The following is a 22,326-nucleotide window of genomic DNA, read 5'->3' on the forward strand; positions in this document are numbered from 1 at the left end:
GTGGATTCCCTTTTGGACCCCAGTGGGAGGAAATGTTTGAGTGGAGACATAAAGCAGGAAGACACTGAGCTGCTCAGGTGTTCCTGATAACACCAAGCAGCCACCTGGACAGCCAATAGGAACACAGCTTACTGGAAGTCCAGAGGGCTGGCTTAGTGAAGTAAATGTACACTGACAGTCATTAAAAACTTTGAGACCATATTTTTCAACATAATTTTTATTTTGAAGCCCGAAACTGTGTTTTCTTCATATGAATCATTTGTTTAGCATATTGGCATACAGAAACAAAAATCTAAAGTTTCAAGAATGATTTCAAAATAAAGAATTTCACAAAAGAAAACGGCACCTGCCAAACACAAAGTCACAACAGTCAATACCGAGTATGGCCTCCATTTGCTTCGATGCAGGCAGCAATCCGTCGACGCATGCTTTGGACCAGGCTTCTGATTGTGGGTTGGGAACAGCCCATACGCCTGGCTACATCACTGTAGCTCAAACCGGCCTCCACCATACCCAGTGCCCGGAGACGTTGTTCATGTGATAGACGCGGCATGATGCTGTTCACTGGACTAACAATGGTGGCCTTTTTTGGGCCTTTATATAGGCCTTCAAAACCCATTCTCAAATTGTGCAGATACTCACTGAGTATTGCTTGGTGTGTATTTGGTTCACTTTTGCAAAGTGACCAACCCATGTGCAATGAATCATGACAAAATGACAACTCATCATTATCTCAACTACCAGGGCACTAGATCATCAGTAAATCCACAATGAATCATTACAACCCCCCTACAAGTAGAATTCTGCGTACATTTCTACCTCAAAGTTTCTATCGACTGTCAGTATAGTTTAAAGTTGAAGCAGAAAGTTAACAAAGAAAGTTGAAAACCACCTTCTGATACATGAAATCTCTGAGTTTTCAAACAAAGAACGCCTGAACATGTCAAACTGGTTCCATGGTAGAACCTTCACTGTAAAAACGTCATAGTATGGTGTGTTGCTCAAAAATCATTATGACCGACTGAGGACGGCGGCGTCCTCAGGCCCACGAGTTGGGGAGTCGGTAAACTTGTTGGTTTGGTTTGAAGGCCTCCGTGTGGTCCAGTACAAGTATTCTGATCAATTCTTCATGATCAATATCAGGACAGATGTTACAATTCTAGCTGTTCCATTAGACTGCAGTTGTTCACAGAGAAAACATCACATTCCTCATATAAACTACATGGGTCTTTTATTAAATAAAGTGTTGGTGAATAAAGAGTGTGAAAAGTGCAAAGCAGCTCCATTAAATCAGGAGATGTGAGACTTCCACAGCATAGATCACCATCTGCTGTTGATTCAGAGCTGAATGTCAGAATGAACTGAGTTTGAAAAGCTGCTTTGAGCTGCAATATTACGGTCTGATAATCCAACACCATCACACTTTTTATCTGGTTGTTCTGCTCCAACATGCTGTGAAATTCAGTTTTTACCTCAATCAATACAGAGATTCTATTTCCAACCGAGACTGGAATAAAAATTAGAATGTTATGAGGTTATTAATGCAACTAGATCCTGTCAGATGGAAGGATTTACTTCTAAGTTCTAATTCAAGTTTCAGTTGGAGCACTTTGCATTCTTAAAGAAATGCCATGACTGAAGACCGGCCCCAAAAAAAGGTGACACCGGTCCTTGCGACCCAAACACCAGACCGGCCTACCAGGAATTGTCCCGGTCCTCCTGATGAGCCACCCGGGCCTGGTTATGGTAATTTACTTTAAAAATAGAGTTCCTGCTTTCACCAACTAAAAATCACAAGTTAAACCATTCCGTTACATGTTCAGATTCAAAACTTTGACATTTAATGAAAAAAGAGATTAGGTTGACTTGTTGGCACTTTTTTTTTTTACTTGAAAGTCTGCTAATGTAAATTTCTAAGGATTAACAACTTGCCGTTGTTATAGCGCCAAAGAATAACTACTGTAGTAAAATTCTATCTGTTTTTAAAGAATAACTGTTAAATCTGCTGATGATAAAGTGTCCGTGAACAGAACTGTGGAGCTTTTCGGAACAGTAAGTCTGAATATAAGAGCATCAGATACAGAAAACATCTTAACTGTATAGCTGTTCAGCTAGAAGAGGGATGCAGCATCTAGTGCAGCTCCAGTTTTCTGCCTCAAAGAATGAGAGTCGAGGTTTAAAATAGAAAGCAGCCCCAGAGAGTGACCTGACAGGTCAGAACCACTAAAGCACAGAGTGACAGAACATCCTGCTGCTCCAGAGGCTCCACTATTAAACACCTGATGTAACCTGATGTAAGACAGGAGACTAGAGGAAGGTTGGAAAGGAGGCAGAATACAGAGAGGCTACAGAAGGTGATATTTAATGTTTGCAAATGTGTTTTATGGAAGCAAGAAAGGAAGAAATAAAGAACAAAGGGGGGACTGAGCATGCTGAGGCAGCTGTCCCTTTGCCGAACCACTTAGCCGATATTAAATTCAGACATGATGACTTCATCCTTGAGCACTTAGCCACTCAGCAGTTATGGCATCATCAGGCTTGGACAGAAGCCCAATGATGTCATCCCTCAGGGGTAAAACTCACATCTGCACACAGACTATGTGCTGTAGTAAAAATAGTGATTTGTAAAAATAGGATTTTACCTTGGACAGAACAACCCTAAATGTGACAGTACTGGGAAAATAACCTTAACTTTACGCATCAAAGAACTAAAATGTTTTCCTGTGGTATTAACGTCAGCTTGAACACACACACACACATGCAGGAAGATGTGAAATAAAACTTCAAACTCTGTTTTTTTCTCAGAACTTGCCATATTTTATAGTAAGGTACATACATTTACATTTCAGCTGTCTTTGTGCTCACAGTAAGGGGGACAAAACACCTACAGTAAACATTATGTGGCTCACATCTCTTTAGAGCTAACACATTCACACAGTCGCACAGTTGTATCAGCACACTCTTTTTGACAGACACGCACGCACGCACGCACGCACGCACGCACACACACACACACACACACACACACACATAAATGCATCCACAGTTACTGTCCCCAATGCACTCAGTCCGTTCCAGTCTATTCTCAAACCACCTAATTTAGGCTTCCTTGTACTTCAGTAATGATATATGAAATACCACTTATACATACAAAACATGTTCAACAAAATCAACCAGAAGGGTACAAATCAACAGAACATAAATAAAAACAATCTACATCTTTATGAAGAAAGCATCGTCATTATAAAATAAACTTTAATAATCCACATTTTTTACAGCATTGTCAGATGTGGTTCATTCTGGTTTCGTACGATGAACTACAGGTTACTATTTATAGGAGGAAGAGCTGAAGAAAGAGAAGAAGGAGAAGAGAAGAGAAGAGAAGGAAAAGAAGGAGAGTAATAGCGACATTTAAGACATTCTGCACTGCACACGGTTACAGTGACAATTGGTTGTTGCCATGGAGATGATGTTGCATGTTTCCAGGTGATTTGCGGTGACGGTCTTTGGGATCGTTTAAAGCTACGGAGTTCCCTTTCTGTCATGCCACGCCCTCCTGCCGAACCCCAGTAACTTCAAAGATAAGTGATTGAATGACTGATTAAATGATGACATCACTTGAAATGATCCTCCCCACAACATCAAAGTCCCCTCCCCTTTTTTTCCCCACCCACCCCCGCTAAAAGTCCAATGTGTACTGACAAGCAGGACGTCAGATCCCGCCCATCTTCATTCCATCGCCCTTCTGGTTGGACCAGATCGGATATGGATGACAGAATCCACCAACACCCCCAGCTTCCTAATCCTCTGACATGACGTGCCACTTTGCGATCTGGCGACGAGGGTGGTCACAGATTTCCCTCCAATGCTCGCCGGGGGTTCCTGCTGCCGATGTGCCCAGCACCAGGCGCCCGATAACAGTGTTGGGGCAGCGTGAGTTGCCTGTGTCTGAGTCCATCAGCAGCAGCTCCACGCTGGTGTCCCTCAGGCCCTCCTCGGAGGGCAGGTCAAAGACAAAGAGCTCGTTAAAGACCGGGTTGGGGGAACACTTCTTCACATGAGTCTTCTTCTTGCAGACACGCTTCTTTCCATGATACATGTTCACCTTGACGTACGGATCTGGAGAAGAGGAATGACAAGAGGAGATGAAAAAATGAAGAACTACAGTGAAAATCCTTGCGGCAGTTGCAGAGTGGCATATTTTTCTTGAACCAGATCAATACAGCGATCGATAGAGCGGAAATGATGGATGTTAGTGATGAGGATAAAAGAGGCAGGCTGTGTAAACACTCAGTGTGCATCGGTGTGTGTGTGTGCTTGCCACTAAAGTGCTCTCTATCACATCCTGATCAGATTACTTTGGTGTGGTGGCTCTGTCATTAGGGCAACAATCGCAGCATCTAAAGTAGTCTGGGCTGCGTGGCAGGAAGAGCAAATGATTTTGGTCTCATCTGTTTACGGTTATGTGGAAGAAAGTGCATGCAAACGTGCATTTATGTCTGCAATTAGATTCTGAAACATTCGGCTAAAATCTCTTCACCTGTGGGTCCGTTGTTTTCGGTCTTGGGCAGGTGGCGAGCTTTGAGAACGACAACGGTCAGAGTGTTGGTGGTGGACTGGTAGCACAGGGAGAGCAGCAACTCGCCTCGACCTGAGGACTTCTGTGGAGAGAGGGCAAAATGGGTGAGGTTAGGTGGGATGCAGAAATACATGTCAGTTGTCAAAGAAGACAGAGAAAAAGATAGTGTTTGTGCATCAGTTTACAAGCTAGACTTGAAAAGAAAAGCTCAGCACTACTTAGCAGTTGTGAATTTAATATGCTGTTGAGTAAATAGGTTTTAGTGCATGAACTTAAAAGAATGTATCGACATATTCAGTGCATACATTTAAATTGGCTAACACATAATTGGGCGTGGCAGTTGGAAAGTGTATATAATAATGAATAATTTATTAAACAATTAGTTGTGAGGAAACCTGCTGCTGCTTGTTCTGCAAATGGACTCAGTCCTGACAAGTGAACGCCTGTCAGACGAATAGTCATCATTTGCTTATATGATGTGTTCTCACGTGTTAACCAGCACATAATGTGTCACCGAGAAGCTCCCTAATCTTCTTCAGTCGAGCTGTCACTTTGCTACTGTACCACCATTTGCGATGCACACACACGTCTATATCTGTGTCCACACCCAAGAGAGTTGGCGCCTTGGCTGGTGTGATCACACCTAACACGATCTCACGCCTCCGCTCATGGTTGCCATGGAAATGAGAAGTAACACACCGAGAACTTCTGAGCCCTGACCTGAAATTCGGGTCTTGACATACAGATGTGTGTGTGCTGCCTATGTGTTTTCATATTATTCCTCTGGGGAGACTAGGATGCTGCACAAAAAGTATTGCCTATTATTTTTTATTACAAGGCTATGGCTGTGCCGCTTACTGTGAGCCGTATTGATTCCATGAACTGCTGTGCACTCACACACACACCCATGCAGACACACACAAAGCAGCGAGACAAAGTCTATGCCACACGGACAAAGAGAGCCACCACCCTGTTAGCAAAAGGCTGCATCATGTCAGACAGAACAACTTAAATTGAGAGAACTGAGCAGAAAATAATTGAAATAAGTCCCTTTACATGATTTATACACAAACTACATGAAAATACTGAATACTAGATGTAATACTTATTACACTATTCTATTTGTTCGCGGTCCTATTGCACTCCATAGAACCATGTTATCTATCAATCAATCAAAACAGGGCTCTTTGCAGTTTTATTTGCATATAAAATGTGTCTTATTCTGCTGCACAGGATAAAGAAATCAACTGGCGAGTCCAGCTGATAAACAGCAAATAAACCCAAATTGAGCAAAACGTGGTTAATGTGAGCATGAGAAGAGCAGAAGAGATGTTAAGAAAGATGATCCTCTTGATGATATAAATATGGAGAGAGTTCAGTGGAGAGGAAATGGAGCTTTTAAGCTTCTCAGAATCCAACTCCCTTTTTTCCAGTATTTCTCTGGAGTACTACTGCATATCGTATCGGATATCATTAAAGATATTATAGAAAGCTCATATTCCTCCTGGGAAATGTGCGTCACCGTATCCACTCCCACCTTATGGGAACAGACCTTCCATTTTAGAGAAGCTCTGCAGAGCACAATATCAGCCCACAAATCTATAATTACACTGATAACATCTCACATTCCACCTGCAATCTGAGAGACACTCATGTATGGCCAAAGCATTTAGTACCATTCTATAGACCACAGACTGATAAAAAGCATGTAGACTTTATCTTTGGTCGTTTAGCAAAACCAGCAGCCAGAGTTCAGCCTAATGCATTAACAGGAAACAGAGACATATTTCACACAACGGTTTTTCATTTCAAAGCGTTCACAGAGCTACAGCACACTATATGAACCCCCTTCTCAACAGCTGCTCTTGTTTCTACAGTATGTGATTCCTTTACAAAGAAATAACTGACAGGAAATAAGCCACCACACATCTGTGGTCCCTCCCAGATGCCAGGAACTGGAGCATCAGTCTATTGACCATCTACCCACAGATCCATAATGGTGTGGTATGGATATCCCTCCATCTGTTCAATACACGAGTGGGAATGTGAAAGGGCTCACATGATAGTCTATTAGTCCATTTGAAATAGGTTGTCCTTGCATTGCTGTTTTAATTATCTATGGATGTTTAAATAAATAAACATAAAAAAGATCAGAATTTCCATGCCAGGCATTTTGCGAGAAAATATATCAGTTTCACCTGTTAAATGCATTGATCACATGTAATTCCATTATTTCAGCTTTGCAGGAAAATCAGCTCAAGCAGAATTTGGTGAATTTAGTAAATTAGAATAACAAACTGATTAAACTAATGAAGAAAACAGAAACCCCAATGGCTTTCACTTATCCAAACACACAGCAGTCCATTAAAGCACAACTCTCAGGCCTCAGTATCAGCTGCAAATCCATAATGTTGAAACAGATCTTGTCTCTGTCTCCACAGAGGGACACACTTCTTATCTGCTTTCTCCACTGGCTTCATTTAACATTAACTCTTTTCTAACCCAAATGGAGCCACATACAGTGATTCAGTGAATTCCTTCCATGTATTTGTATAATATGCCAATTACGATCAATTTTAAACTTTCGTTTAAGATACAGATCTTGTAATTAGAGTGAAATTAATGCTTTTTATTATGAAAGATTCCAGGAAACACAGCAGGACACATTTGCCCTTAAATGATCTAGGTTAAGTCTCAGACTTTCAGAATGATTCTGTACTGATTAATATGCTAATAGTGAAAGCACTTCATATTTAGTGAGCTACATTCAACTGAACTGTTCTGCTGCAGTGCTTTTAGGGATGCAGGCGCTGATGTTTTAACGAGAAAAACGATGAATCACATCATTCATCACTGAAACCACAAAGTGTTGAAACATTTGCTCCAGATCTTACCTTAACATTCCTCTTGATGATCTCTCGGCTCATGAGGACTCGGCCCTCCGTCAAGTCGATCCCAGACAAAGGTACCAAGGTCTCTCCAATGACCTCATCGCGAGAGAACCTATCGAAGCTCAGAACCATGAAGTGGAGGGCCAACTCCGACACTCGGGCCAGCGGTATCCCGTAGAAGCTGAAGGTCTCGTCAAAGGCGGGGTCTAGAGTCTTCCGTAAGACTCTGGTCTTCACGCGATGCTTCTTCTCTGGCAGCAGAGTCAGCTTGATGTAGGGGTCAGAGGTCAATGACTGCTCATCAGTTGGGGTCAGACCATGTGCTTCCTGGATCAAAAGGTCAAATAAATCAACAGGTATGACTTGGTGAAATAATTTTTATACAAATTTTGGTCAAAATCACACTGTAAACACAACACGAACACTAAAATAGCAGCTTAGACACATACAGTACCTTGATATGAACAATGAAAGCCTTCCTCTCTGGTTGATATTCCAGGGAAAAGTGGAGGGTCCCCAGCCCGCCCTCCTTCTCCTCTCCCTGGGGCCGGTCCACAGCCGGGGTGGGTGCCTGGCTGGAGAGGGTGCTGGATGGAGAAGGGAGATCACGGCGGTCCATCACACCAGGCTGGGTGAACCCCGCATGGGGAGAGGGCAGCTCCAGGTCCGGGGAGCTCCGCACCTTCTGGTGGTGGTGATGAAACGGTTTGGTTGTAAAGTTGCCATTCAGATCCCGCTTCTCCAGATCCAGATGTAGAGCCGGTCTGGTGCCATTTGGACTTGACGCTGGTTTCCCGGTGCCAGTCGGACTCATTGGCGACGCGGTGTGGCAGTTTCCATTGACATCAGTTTTACTGCTGTCGTTAGCTGTTGTGGTGGCAGGTGCAGCAAACTTCTTCTTGCCACTGAGGCTCTCTGGGTAGATGTCAACTCCTTTGAGCATGTGCACAAACTTGTAGGGAGGTGTCTTCTGGGATTTGGTGTTTTTGCGCTGGCAACAGATCCATGCAAAGGCTGACACAGTGAAGACAAGGCCGAAGACGCTTACCACAGCAACACCCACCGGCACTGCCACTGTGGAGAAAGACCGAAGGAGTAGAGGGAGCAAGGGAGGGAGAGTGGGGGGAAATAATTAAACAGATGTGACAAGCATGTGGAACAAGCAAGCGTAAAACAATCACCCCGAAACAACTGTTCAGCTTGGACAACTTCAACAGATTGTATTGTTGTTCTCAGACAACTGAATCCATTTGGTGTCTCTGACTGACGCAGGCTACAATCTTGACTCAGAGGGACATGAAAACAACGCAATCTGTTCAACCCTGATCAAGTAGCATCATTACTGTGCTCACACTCCAAACATGGGTATCGTATATGAACAGGAAATTGTTGGTAATGAACTCCTGGGAAAACTGCCGAACGTCGATTGTTGACTCTTCTATCAAAGCAATCCACATGATCACGAGAATTATGAGGATCACAAGGACTAGTCAATGATATGCAGAGCTGCAATGTAAACACCAAGGCTTCTGGAACAGAGCAGATTTGTGTAGATTATGTTTAGATTAGACTACATTTGTCTTGTGCAAAGAACTCGTGGTTGTATAGGAAGAGCAGCTCTTTCTGATATCAGATGTATGACAAACCTTGTTTCATACCCACTTATTTTCCTCCTACAGGAAGGGAAGATTTATTCAAGCACAGCAAGGAAAAATGGTAACCACTTTTTGATCAAATTTTCTCAATCTCAGCAGCGGTAGCACTTTAAAGAGCATAATTCCCCTCAACAGTCTCCTATGGTATCACAGTGGAGACGTATTACAGGAATATTTGCTTCGGTTCTTGACTCTACAGCAATCAAGCTGCCTCGTCATGCAGGCAGATTTAATAGGTTTATTTCAATGCAGGAAATGCAGACCACTTCCTGCAGTTAAGAGGGCTACCCACTGGAAAAAGCACTCAGGTTAACCCGTACAAAGAGAGAAGGGGTGGTGTGGGGGCCAGTCATTCACACGTCTGTGTTTTTGATTTAGCGTTTTCATCTGGCCAAAGCTCACATGTACGTATTAGATCATTAGATCATGGGAGCTGCAACATTTTTGATCATTTACTCCCACTTTCCTCTTCTTGGGACACAATAAACACCCTATAAATGATACTTTCATCACAATTAAATAGTAATATATGAATTTTAGTGACATTTTTCACATGTGCCTACCATTTCTGATCTTCCAGGCTCAGATGTAACTAATGTTTGCCATTACATTTTCTTACTGTGGAGGTTTCCAGGAATATTAATCAGTTTTAAGTGTTTAGACTGAGGAGATAGCCACGAGTGAGCAAAATGAGAAGCAGCAAGGAGATCACAGCTCCTGTACATACTATTTTCTCCCATATATTTTCTTCTCATCAATTTTTCAGTCCAGTGTCCTGGGTGAAATGATTTTCAGCAACAGACAGATGGTTGTGTCAACGGGAGGGCAGTGAGAGAGAGCTGCCGAACCGAGAGGAAAGAAAGATAACAAACAGGTGCTTTGCAGGCTTCACCTGTTCCACAGTAACACCTCGCAAATTCCAGGTAAAAATGATAATTAAAAAAGAAAGTAATTCGCTTTGGTAATATTAAAAAGCTGGAGGTTGGTTTAGTGATAATTAGCAGTCGCGTATCGGCTACAGATGCAAAATGGAGGCTGGAAAAGCTATTCACTCTCACTTAAGTCATTCTTTCACACAATAAACTATCTTACTAATTATAAAATACACCGAAATAAATGAATAAGCAACCAACATTGAGACAAAAGGCTGCATTTTGAAGTTTTTTTTTTTTTTTTTAAACGAGCTAATATTAGCTCAACTGACGCTTATTTTTTGGACTCACCAAGCTGAGCTCCTTCCTCCACCATTGGAGCCATGGTCTCTGTCCAAGGTGCTGAAACGGTCCTCCACACCCAGATGTCGGTTTTGGTCGCTCTCGGCGTCCGTACGGCTTTTGATCGCGTTGAATAATAGAAAGGAGGAAAATGCTTCAATAATTTACCAAACAGAACAGCCTTGTTGTCCCAGAGGCGGATAGATGGATGGAGGGATGCTCTCGCCCTGCTGCTGCTGCTACTGTGTGATGCGTGATTGTGTCTCAGAGGCGGCAACACCCCGTTTGTTCCCCCCCCCCCCTATCTCTCTCCTCTCTCTCTGTCTCACCCTTCCTTCCTCTCCCCCTCCCCTGCCGGTAACGCTGAGCTCATCAGTGCTGACGCAGTAGTGACGGAGGCTGGCTGTGAAATCAGGACCCCGGTGAAGCAGCACAACAGGCCGCTGCCAATCCCCCCCTGATTGATTGTTAGAGGATGAACAACCTGGAGCTCTCCCTCTGCTTTCTGTGCGTGAGGTTGTGCGTTTCTTTATGTGTCATTAAACTAAGTGGTAACTTGGCTAATAGGTCTGCTTTGCTCTGATATATTGATGGTATTTAAGTTGAGTGTAGTGGTGGGATTGTCCACTGTACATACTGTATATCTACACCAATCAGCCATAACATTACGACCATCTGCCTAATATTGTGTTGGTCCTCCTTTTGTGGTCAAAAATGCTCTGAACCATAGGGCTTGGATCAGAGGACCTCTCAGAATGTCCTACTGGTCGAGCACCAGGATGTTGACAGTGGATTTTTGGTGGTTGTCATGTTGTTCAAGTTGTTCCTGATTGTTTGATGTTTTTGCGATGTGGCGGTCCATTTACATGAAGGGGTGTGTTTGTTCTGGGATGATATTTATTAAGTCTCATCAACATGGAAGCCAAAATCCAAAGTCTTCCAGCAGAGTATCCCATAGTACCAATCTGATAAATGTTCACCTGTCAGTGGTTATAATGTTGTGACTGATTGGTCTATGAATACACACTCAGTAAGCCCCCCTTCAGATGGATCGTCTAGTTTTCATCCAACAAAAACAAGCATATGCTATACACATTTTATCACCACTGTTCCTCTACAATGTGCCAATCACCAATGACGCTCAGATCAATGAATCTCTACTTTATGATTAGAAATCATAAATACTTCAGTTACAGTTGCTCCCAGTCAAAGTCTTAGAAATATAAACAGTCCAAAACAAATAGATCAGCTTAAGTAGAAAAATATGTCCTAAAAATATGAACAATGGTAGAAGCAGTATAGGCATAATGTAAAATGTGTGTTTTCTAAGTATACAGTGTAATAAAAACTGTGTTACTGCACACAGATACGTAGTTATTGCACATTATTATGCTAACTCCAGAGGTGAGATGAAGTAAAAATTACCTTACTGCTTGCATTGAAACATAAAAAGTCCAGTCTAACTATTGGCTCAGAATATCTGACACACAGAGTCTGAGGAGTTAAACAGGTGAGGGGTGATAATTGTGTAGTTTGTCCACAATTTAAATACTTACATCATGTGGCAACACTGGACTGACAACGTGTAAAAAAAAATACGTAAATTAACAGCTGTTATAAGGCAGTATTCACAAATGAAAATGAACGTGTTCTAAAACAGAAACACATTTAACATGTACTATAGTCAACTGCTGCACCCTGGTGGTGATATTAAAGAGTAGATTTTCCCAGAAAACAACAAAGACAAGAAAGCGATGCTGGAAACCAACAGTATGTACACAAACGTTGAAGAGTAAAATGAGAGTTGGCACCAGGTAAGTTCTGAGACTGGGACTTAACTCATTCTTTCACACTGTTTTGCTTTTGGTTTAGCAAAGTGAGTGTAACATGAGACTGTAGAAACAGAGTTTTCCTTCTCATGTCATCATCCTTCCATCCATTTTATTCCACTTATCCTTTTTACAGCAACGCTTTCCAGTTTCTCCTGCGGAATCATAAGCCACGAAAGTATCACTATAATGGCAAAAGCTAACAGCTGATAATGGTTTAAAAGTGGGAAAATGTCTGTAAATTAACAAATTAAATGACTGAGGTTCCTTATAGTTAATATATTTGTTTACATTATATGTCGATATAAACAAAACAACAAATATCATAACACTATAGATTTTGCTTTACGTTGAGATACACTAAAGATTAAGAAAATAAACCCACACTCTTAATAGATGATGAAATTCAACTGTTGAACAGGAAATTCTGCACAGATAGACAAAGACATTAATTATTAATAAATGCCCAGTAACAAATAACCAATAATAACTGTCCAGCAGAGCCTGTGCACCACACCCTTCCTATTAGTTATTAATTATAATTACTTCATTTTCACATTGCACCTTTTTTTACCATGTCTTCAACCAGCACAATTTCTTTTGTATATTGTTTCCTGATTTATCTTGTATGTGGCATGTGTGAGCAACTGGATTTCTTGAATAACAACACAACCTAAACAATATTACAACATTCAAGGCTCCAAACATGCAAGCTCCAGGTAGTGACAGCACTGATACTATTTCCCACATTTTGGCCCCCAGCTAATGTTATTTCTCCTCATCCACATCCATCTGCTTCATCAGACATTTCCTTTACTGTCTTTTACAGTACAAATTTCCAGTTCTGGGGAAGAATTTTGATGAGTAAATACCTCTGTCTGATACTGGATTTATTGTACCCATCAAGTTCCTCTTTCTTTGTGCAAAACTCAAACAATCTCTGTATAGACAAGCATTTTAGATTTGTTCAGAGAATCTTTGAGTATATTAAGACACCTGAAAAGCCATATCACATCATCTTTCTAGGCCTAAATGTAGCAGAAGTAATGCGTGATAAAGTGAAAATGTGTTCATGTGGATGTAGCTTGTGTTTATGTAAGTTGTTCATGGGTTAACCATGTTCTGACTGATGTTATTCTATGCCTGTAAAGTGAACCAGACACATACTACTGTGTGCAAACTCTCATCCTGTCTCTAACCCTTACATGTGTCCACATTTAACAAAGACGTTTTACGTCTCTGCATTTAATGTGGCTTCTCTAAAAAGTTTGACTCCTGCATTTCTTACATCCATGTTTTCTAGCTTACAGTCTTTTTTGCTGGTATATTTCTGCATGTCTTGCAGCTTTAAATCCACAGACTAGTGTAGTAGCAGTGAGCATTGTACCACCCTGATATGAATGTCCTCATTTGAACCTTGATTTAGAATAATTACTGGATGCTTTGTTTCCTTAATGACATTTGTCAAAATACTGAAAGTTTTACCTCAACACTGGCAGATAGATTCACTTTACATGAACCTATCAAATACATTTTATGTGACAATGGAAGTGAGAAAGCAGCTTAAACAGGTAAGTTGTATTAAGACAGTGGTGACAGCAGGAGAATATAAATTATTGTTAATTTGTCATCTCATGTTATCATTCATCACTGTCGGTTGCTCTCCCTTAGTGCCTCCAGCAAGTAATTATTGTGGAATGTTCCTGCCCAGTAATATCATTACTGATCAGATTAAGTTTTATTTTCACAGAAAAGGCATTGGACAGGTCCCATTTCCAAGAACACAGCACCATCAGTTGGTGTCGTAACATAAAACACGAACAAATTACTCAGACAGCGCTCCAGTACAGGGCCTGTGCTGCGTATGAAGAGTGCCGTTATTACCTCTACATCCTGTCTGGCATGTCAGAATGTGGTTAACCCATTAACAACGCATAAAGACAAAAATCTTTTTACTTCAATGTGAAGATGAATTTTCAGCAAATGAAAACAGAACACACAAATTATTTTTTTTGAACAATTCTTTATTTAAGTAATGCTCAGCTTAATTTACATTTGCTTATTTTTAACATGTTAAAACAACACAAACGTGGGGCATCTCGGCAATCAAACAAAAATGCTCAATTTTTCCGAGGAGATGTTTCACATTATATATGTGTCAAAAATAATAAATAATATACCTAAATAAAATCACAGTCAGAACATCCCATTAAAAATACAACAAAATCCACTTGTCTGTCATACAAACTGATGCATTAATTTAAGTAGTCCAATGGAAGTGATTTACTCCTGGGGCCCAGAGATCATTAAACTGATCCATCCTCAAATGGAGTTGGGCTGTTATTTTTTCCATGAGGTATACTTTTCTCAAGCCCTCCCTCCACTGATCTGTTGTCGGGGGCTGAGCTTTGAGCCACATTTTTGTGATCGTTTTACTTGCCACAAAGGGAAGAATTTGCAACAATTTGACTCGCTTTTTGGGTAAGTTTGTTATTGGAGGCACCCCAGTGATGCAATGAACCAGTTCCAGAGACAAATTAGCTTTTAAAATTGACTGAACTTCTCCCAGAATCCTCTGCCAGAATGGTTTCAGAATGGGGCAGTCCCAGAATGTATGTGTATGGTCCCCCACGTGGTGACAATTCCTCCAACACAAATTAGATTTGGTCTTATCAAAACTAAATGTGACAAGAGGAGTACTGAAGAACTGCATCCTTACTTTCCACCCAAATTCTCTCCATAAGGGACTATTTGTCGTTTTATGGCCACTGTCAAATGATTTTTTCCATTCATCATCTTCAATAATGATGTTTGCTTCTAATTCCCATTTACTCTTTATGTCAAAGGAATTGTCGCACAAGTGCGTTTGCAAGAAGGCATACATATTTGAAACAATTTTAGTCCTCTTTGGCTCATCAATACTCTTAATTAGATACATTTCTATAGATGAAGGTAGTTTTCTTAAAGCCTCCCATTCTTTACATGATGTAATATAATCTCGTATCTGTAAGTACCGAAAAAAATCTTTTGAGTTCAAATCATGTTTGTCTTGCAATTGTTTAAAGGACCTCAGGACATCGCCATCAAATAACTGATGTATGGTTTTTAGCCCTTTCTCTGCCCAAATCAAGAAACCCGAGTCAGTTTTATTTGGTAAAAAGTCACTTATTTTAGCAATTTGGAGAGCATGTGAAGTTGTAAGAGGTCCACCCATTTTCTTTCTTACAATTGTCCAAATTCGGTGACTACAGGCTATCCACTCATTTTTTATTTTGAGATCCCTCCATTTCTTTTGTTCTAGAAATATAGCTGTTTCCAAAGGAATCAATGGACTTGCAACGTTTTCCAATTTTATCCAATTTGTTTCGTTATCTTGAGCCATCCATTCTACCAGACCTCGTAATTGTGTAGCCCAGTAGTAAAATTTAAAACGGGGTAAACCAAGACCCCCATTTTCCTTAGGACTGGACAACAATTTCTTTCTAATCCTAGGTTTTTTCCTTTGCCATATAAATGCAGAAATCATTTTATCCAGGATTTTGAACATGGATGAGGGTAATAAAATAGGCAAGGCCTGGAAAAGATACAGAAGCCGTGGAAGAATGTTCATTTTTACCGCTTCAATCCTGCCCAATAAAGATAGAGGAAGAATATCCCACCGTTCAAGATCCAATTTTATTTTAGAAATTAATTTACTGTAATTTTCATTATATAATTGAAAAGTGTAAGGAGTAATGATTACGCCCAAATATTTAAAACCTTTAGGGGGCCAATTAAATTGAACAATTTTATCTAATTCTTTTGGTTTCTCTCCAACTAACATTAAGGCTAGTGACTTCGTCTCATTAACTTTATAACCAGAAGTAAATCTGAACTCCTTCAAACAATTTACCAGTGCAGGAACTGAAGACAATGGATTTAAACTATATAATATTATCTCATCCGCATATAAAGACAATTTGAACTCTGTTCCACCAACAACTACTCCTTGTATTCTGGGGTCTCTTCTAATCGTTTCGGCCAGCGGTTCAATGCTAATTGTGAACAGCAAGGGGCTAAGCGGGCAGCTCTGCCTAGTTCCCCTATTTAGCCCAAACTCATCAGAAGTACAACCATTCACTTTTACTCTAGAGGTAGGGTTTAGATATAGCATCCCGATCCAACTAATAAACTCAGAGTTAAATCCGAATTTTTTAAGGTGCATTTTAGGAACAACCAATCTACCCGATCAAATGCTTTCTCAGCATCAAGGCTGAGAAGCATTGATGGGTCTGTTTTAGTTTTAGCTACAGTCATTACATTTAATGTTCTCCTAATAATATTAATTCCCAAGCGACCTGGAATAAATCCAGTTTGGCCATTAGCAATTACATAATTTATAAATTTCTGAATCCTTTTTGCTAAAATTGATGTTAAAATTTTCATGTCACAACATAATAAACTTATTGGTCTGTAAGAAGAACAACTTGCCGGGTCTTTTCCCTCTTTGTGAATCACTGATATCATTGCCTGAGACCAAGATTTAGGTGGATCGTTTTTAGATAACGCATAATTAAAAGTTCTTTGTAGTAAAGGGGTAAGTTCATCCTTAAAACATTTATAAAACTCGCCAGGGTAGCCATCCACACCAGGAGATTTGTTACATTTCAAATTTTTAATTGTCTCTTCCACTTCTTTTTTAGTAATTGGTTCCACTAATATACTCGACTGAGTATCTGTTAAAGATGGTAAATTGACTTTTCCCAAAAAATCATTAAGTTTTTCCTCGTGATTAATGGTCCCTGGTGAGCTGTACAATGCTTCATAGTATGAAGAGAATGCATTAGCTATCTCCTTAGGATGTGATACCAGTTTTTTTGAAGTTGGATGCACAATTTTAGCCACTGTGCGACTGGCTTGAGCTTTGCGTAATTTAAATGCTAGAAGTCTGCTTGCATGGTTTCCTGATTCATAGTATCTTTGGCTGGCAAATCGCAGCGCACCCTCAGCTTTATAAGTCAATAAGTCATTAAGTTTCTGTCTACAATGTTTTAACGCATTAAGAGTGTTATTGTCATTGGTCTTCTTATGTTCTTTCTCCAAGTCTAAAATTGTGTCTTCTAACTTTGTTTGTTCTTTCTCTCTATCTTCTTTGATTTTTGAAGAAAGAGCGATAAGTTTTCCTCTAATAACAGCTTTTGCTGTCTCCCACAATGTAGAAACAGAAACATCACCATTGTCACTGTGCTCTATATATTGTTTCCATTCTTGCTTAATATTTTGCACGATGTTTGGATTATTTAAAAGAGAAACATTCAACCTCCACTGTTTCAGATTGTTACCCTTACTAAGAGTCAAAGACAGGACAAGCGGAGCGTGATCCGAAATGGATATTGGCTCTATATGACAATTTATCACTTTATATACATCTTTTTTAACATACAAAACATATCTATTCTAGAATAGGTACCATGCACTTTTGAAAAGAATGTGTAATCCCTTTCTTTAGGATGTTTTTGACGTCAAACATCTACTAAGCCCAATTCCTCCATCATGCTCCGCAGAACCCTTGTCTTTTTTGCTACTGCACCCTGATCAAATGGCTGTTTATCTAAATGATAATTTAACACACAATTGAAATCCCCGCCTATGATCAGGAAACCCTCTGCAAGTGAAGTTAAGACACGAGAAATATCTTTGTAAAAGACCGCATCGTCCTCATATGGACCGTACAGGTTGAAAATTGAAATTTTTTCCTCCCCTATTGTAGGCTGGCTACCACCAGCCTGAATCTCAAGTGAGATACAGGCTGGGTACCTGCTATTCATTTTCTTGTAGGGGTGGAGCAGTTTAAAATTTTCCACAGCCGTTGATTGGGCGCTGCATATGTCAGTCAGTCTGGGGCAGTTGAAGCTCACAGCCAATCGTGTCACTGCTAGCCGCTGACGTAAATGCAGAGCGACGGCAGCACCACGAAAAAGAATCATTGCTGTGTTTGCTCATGTGTTTGCTTCTTTCGCCATGTCGCCGGACGATTCTTGCCGTTTATGTAAAGTAAACATGAGGGAAAGTGGACCCCGTGTTTATGCACACTCCACAGATATGTTTGTGTCAAAAACAACGCCGACCATATCAGATAGGTTAGCGATGATGGACCTGATAGTCACCCCGGAGCCGGAGCAGTCAAACAGATGCTGCCAGCGCTGCACCTCCACACTCGGTCGGCTTGAAAAAGACTTTCCTTTATTCAGGCAATGGGAAGAGAACGTCCGGTTAAGCAGCGTATCGAAAAGACAACGTGAACCCACCCCGTCCAAGACACCGAGGACTTTGAAAAAGACCTGCCCAAACCCACCGAGTCCACTAGCTTGTTCCTTCGGAAACACGACAACAAAGGTAACGCTTCTTCTCAAACAACCCATCATGCATTGCGCGTAGTCGCTTAGTGTGCGTCATCGTCTAACTGTCCCTCCCCGTCCTGTGATTGGATCCCTGACTCAGGGACAAATTCAACCCCAGGTCGCCAGACTGCCTAGTAAACGAAATGACAATGAGTGCACAGGCAGTCTGGGTATTCCCAGACTACCCCTATTGATCCAACAATCAAAATAAGGCGACCTCCCTTATCAGCATGAACCTTTTCCACTGTGAGGGCCAGCCCTTTATGCACCAAGATAGCAACACCCCTTTTTCTGCCCTCTTTACATGTTGAACTGAAAACTTGGCCCACCCACTCTCTCCTAAGTTTTTGATGTTCCTTTTCATCAAGGTGGGTCTCTTGAAGTAAAGCGATTGAACAGTTTAACTTTTTCAGTTGGGTCAGAATTTTTTTTCCTTTTTATGGGATGATTGACACCGTTTACATTGTAACTAATGACATTTAGTTTATCCATATCAAATTAAAATGAATGAAAATAAAAATCTCACAAATTGTGCCGAGAGCCCTAAAAGAACAAGAAACAGTAACAATATAATGATCCACACTGAATTGAAAAAGTCTTTAGAACACACAAATTAAACCCGAAGAGTCTCCATCATTTCTGCATTTTTTTTCAAATGACAACAAAATGTAGCAAGAAACATTTGTAAACGTTTGAAAAGGCCTTTAACAAGGGGTACAATTGTGCAAAATCCAACAGTTTTCATTGTATTTTAAAAAACTGAATTCCCTGTCCAGTGTGTTCAGAGACACACAACAAAAGGGAATTTGGATTCTTGTTTCAGTTTGAGCAGCTGCTCCATTGATCACTCCCTGTTTGTGACATTACAATATTTAGATGTTTTAGCGAACCACCAAAAATCAGGAAAATAATTAACATCTGCAAATCCTAAATTTGAATGGAAAAGAAAATAAACCCTGAAGAAATGTGCAGTAAATAACCACAAGAGGGAGCTACCAGCATGGCTCTACAACAGGGACAGTACAGGTTGTCACGGAACATAAATTGTCATTGAAAATGTCTGTTTTTTTTAATCCAGGAGAGCAGAAAGCTTCTTCCCTGGGTGGCCTACTGTAGCTCCCTTTCTTTGTCTCTCTTGATCCTTTCCCTTCTGGGCATGTTGCAACTGGTACATTAAAAAGAGATAGACAAAATGTTGAGTCTCTGAGTTAAATTCAAACTTTGGAACACAAACACAGAAGACACCAATTTATGAATTTTATCATTTATTGAAAGCACAAGTTATTTTTTCCCAATTATCTATATCTGAACAATACAAATGTAATCAGTAGGAATGTAGACTGAACATTACATTGTTATCTATATTTGTAAATATCAGCAAAGAACATTTAGTTTAGTTTTTCACCATTTGAGAGGACCAGAATATGAGACAGTGCACAAACAGAAAGATGAACCGAACAGATTCAATCAATACAGTATCAGAAATAGAAGCACTGACTGATTTTACAGTTCAGCTTGCTGCTCCTCAAGGAACTGGATTACTTTCTGAAGCCGTGCCAGGTCCTCCTCATAGTTTTGCATTTGTAATTCTAACTTTTCGTTGTCATGGTCTACTTGATCCTTGGTTTTCTTCATGAAAGCAGTGATGCTTTCCAAGAATGTGTCCATTAAAGGAAAGCCATCAGGTAGAAATCTGTTGGCTTTCTTCGCCAGAGCAGTCATTTGGTCCATGAGAGTCAGGTATTCAGTCATTATCTCTGAACTCATGGCTGAATCTCTGGTGTGTTTCTCCTAATGAGGAAAAAAAACCCAGCTGTATGACATGGTACAAACTCAGTGTGTTATGTTGTTAGATTACATCACATCAGCTTAAATCCATCACTTATTACAGTTGTATCATCCTGTCAGAGTTTTATATCATAAATCTTCTCTGTGAGACAGTTTTCTAAGCATTGAGGAACATTTCCACTGACCTTGAGTTTATCCAGTTCTTGTTTTATTCTCAGAGAAATTTTCTTGAACTGTTCCTGCAAACCCACAGTGGAAATAGACAAGTAGTTAGACCTGAGGACATTTACATGACAGCAGGTGTAATATAGTGCATGTTGTAACAACTGCAGATTTAAAAATACTGAGATTTCCATTAACTCGAAATGGACATTCAAAACATAAAATTTAAGTCATTTTGTTTTTTTAGTATATTGGAAGCTGAAACAATCAATAATTTACCAGTTGGTCCTTGTTGCTCGATGAACTGACGAAGCAAAGCAGACACAGCAGAGTGCAGATGAAGAACAGGCCTTTGGTGCTTCTGGAAGCAGCCGCTCTGCTTCTGGACAAGTCTGCTGCTGCCATCACTGTTCTGAATTCAAGCTGCAGAGCATCAAAGATCAGTGAAGAATTCAGAAGGAAATACTCAAATTATACCTCAACCTGCAGCTTTGTTAATTAAAAACAAGAATATCAAAGTGTTTATAGAGTTAGTTACCTGTGATGTGAATGGATGCTGATGAATGGAAAAGTGAAGAGACGATGAACCACAGAATGCTTTTATATCCTCCTGGTGTCACCTCATTGTTGACTCAACTCCCCTTTGTGAGCTGTTATTTCACTTTCTTTTTTCAGAAATCCTAATTTGTGGGTTCACTTTATGGGAATATCCACTGGTGGTGTCATGCGATGCACAAACAATCCTTTGTAACATTCATGCGTGACTAAGAGATCAATTGAGAAATCCTTTTGTCCTGTCTTGTCCTGTCTTGTCTTGACTCAGAACAGAAGCAACTGTCAGCGTGTAGTTAATCTATTACCAACCTATGAAGACAAAGATATTTGTTATTTAATCAAACGATGACTTTTAGGCCATAAATGGAATACACAAATTAAATGGAGCTAATCCTCTCTCCATTGATAATCACATCGAACATCTTTGTCCTCACGTGTTGGTAATGGATTCACTATAATCTCATGTCTGACATCACCAGTAATTACATAAAGGAAACCACGGTTCAAATGGACAGGCAGAAAGAGAAGTTGGGTGGGGAGAAAAAGGAAATGCTCAAATTATACCTCAACTTGCAACTTTGTTAATTACAAACAAGAATATCAAAGTGTTTACAACATAAAAGTTAGTTACCTGTGATGTGAGTAGATGAATGGAAAAATGAAGCTACGATGAACCACAGAATGCTTTTATATCCTCCTGGTGTTAGACAAAAATCTTTTTAATTCAACGTGAAGATGAATTTTCAGCAAATGAAAACAGAATACAGAAATTACAGGTTTTTTTCGATTGCTAACACACATTGGTCAAAACTGAAGTCACATGTTCAAAACTCTTAACACAGTCTGCAAAACAGCGGTCCATGTGGACCGAACCGTGAATCACTTTCAATTGCTTTCACACAAAATGCATTCAGTGACCACAATCACCAAAATTCATGAACTCTTTTCTCAGTTTCTAGTTCACCACCAGCAAAACACTAGACTTTTACAGCACATTTTTCAAATGCTAACACACTGTGTTCAAAACAGTTAAAAACACAATCAGAACAGAATGACTGGGGGGGGGAAATGAGGAATTTCTGCTGCAGCCACATTGAAATCTATGGAAAATCATATCAAAGTATTGACAATAAAAATAAATAAAAAATTATGTAATTCCAAACACAGCTGAGTGTTGTTGTCAACTGAAAACCGATTCAGGTGATCTGTGTTTGGCCTCATCAGAAACTATATGAAGGAGACACTCAAAAAGGTTCTAGCCACAATGCATTTC

The 22,326-nt window shown here is 40.2% G+C and overlaps 1 protein-coding gene across 1 annotated transcript; it reads right to left on the bottom strand.

Annotated features, from left to right (window-relative positions):
• Positions 1-2,791: 2,791 nt before the first annotated feature.
• syt4 (synaptotagmin IV) lies at positions 2,792-10,627 on the bottom strand. Its single transcript, XM_022220173.2, has 5 exons — positions 10,349-10,627; positions 7,925-8,544; positions 7,474-7,797; positions 4,541-4,661; positions 2,792-4,119 (listed from the first exon to the last, which is right to left on the bottom strand). The coding sequence occupies exons 1-5, from the start codon at positions 10,380-10,382 to the stop codon at positions 3,800-3,802; spliced, it is 1,419 nt and encodes a 472-aa protein (XP_022075865.1). The 5' UTR covers positions 10,383-10,627; the 3' UTR covers positions 2,792-3,799.
• Positions 10,628-22,326: the final 11,699 nt, after the last annotated feature.

Source organism: Acanthochromis polyacanthus, chromosome 23, assembly GCF_021347895.1.
Source record: "Acanthochromis polyacanthus isolate Apoly-LR-REF ecotype Palm Island chromosome 23, KAUST_Apoly_ChrSc, whole genome shotgun sequence".
NCBI lineage: Eukaryota > Metazoa > Chordata > Actinopteri > Pomacentridae > Acanthochromis > Acanthochromis polyacanthus.

What these genes read in the sequence shown, in the direction of transcription:
- syt4 (XM_022220173.2), bottom strand. Translation starts at nt 10,382, where the DNA reads ATGGCTCCAATGGTGGAGGAAGGAGCTCAGCTTG. An exon ending in GGAGGAAGGAGCTCAGCTTG is followed by an intron (nt 8,545 to 10,348) that starts GTGAGTCCAAAA and finishes CTTTCTCCACAG; the next exon opens with TGGCAGTGCCGGTGGGTGTT. An exon ending in CGAAAACAACGGACCCACAG is followed by an intron (nt 4,120 to 4,540) that starts GTGAAGAGATTT and finishes CCTCTTCTCCAG; the next exon opens with ATCCGTACGTCAAGGTGAAC.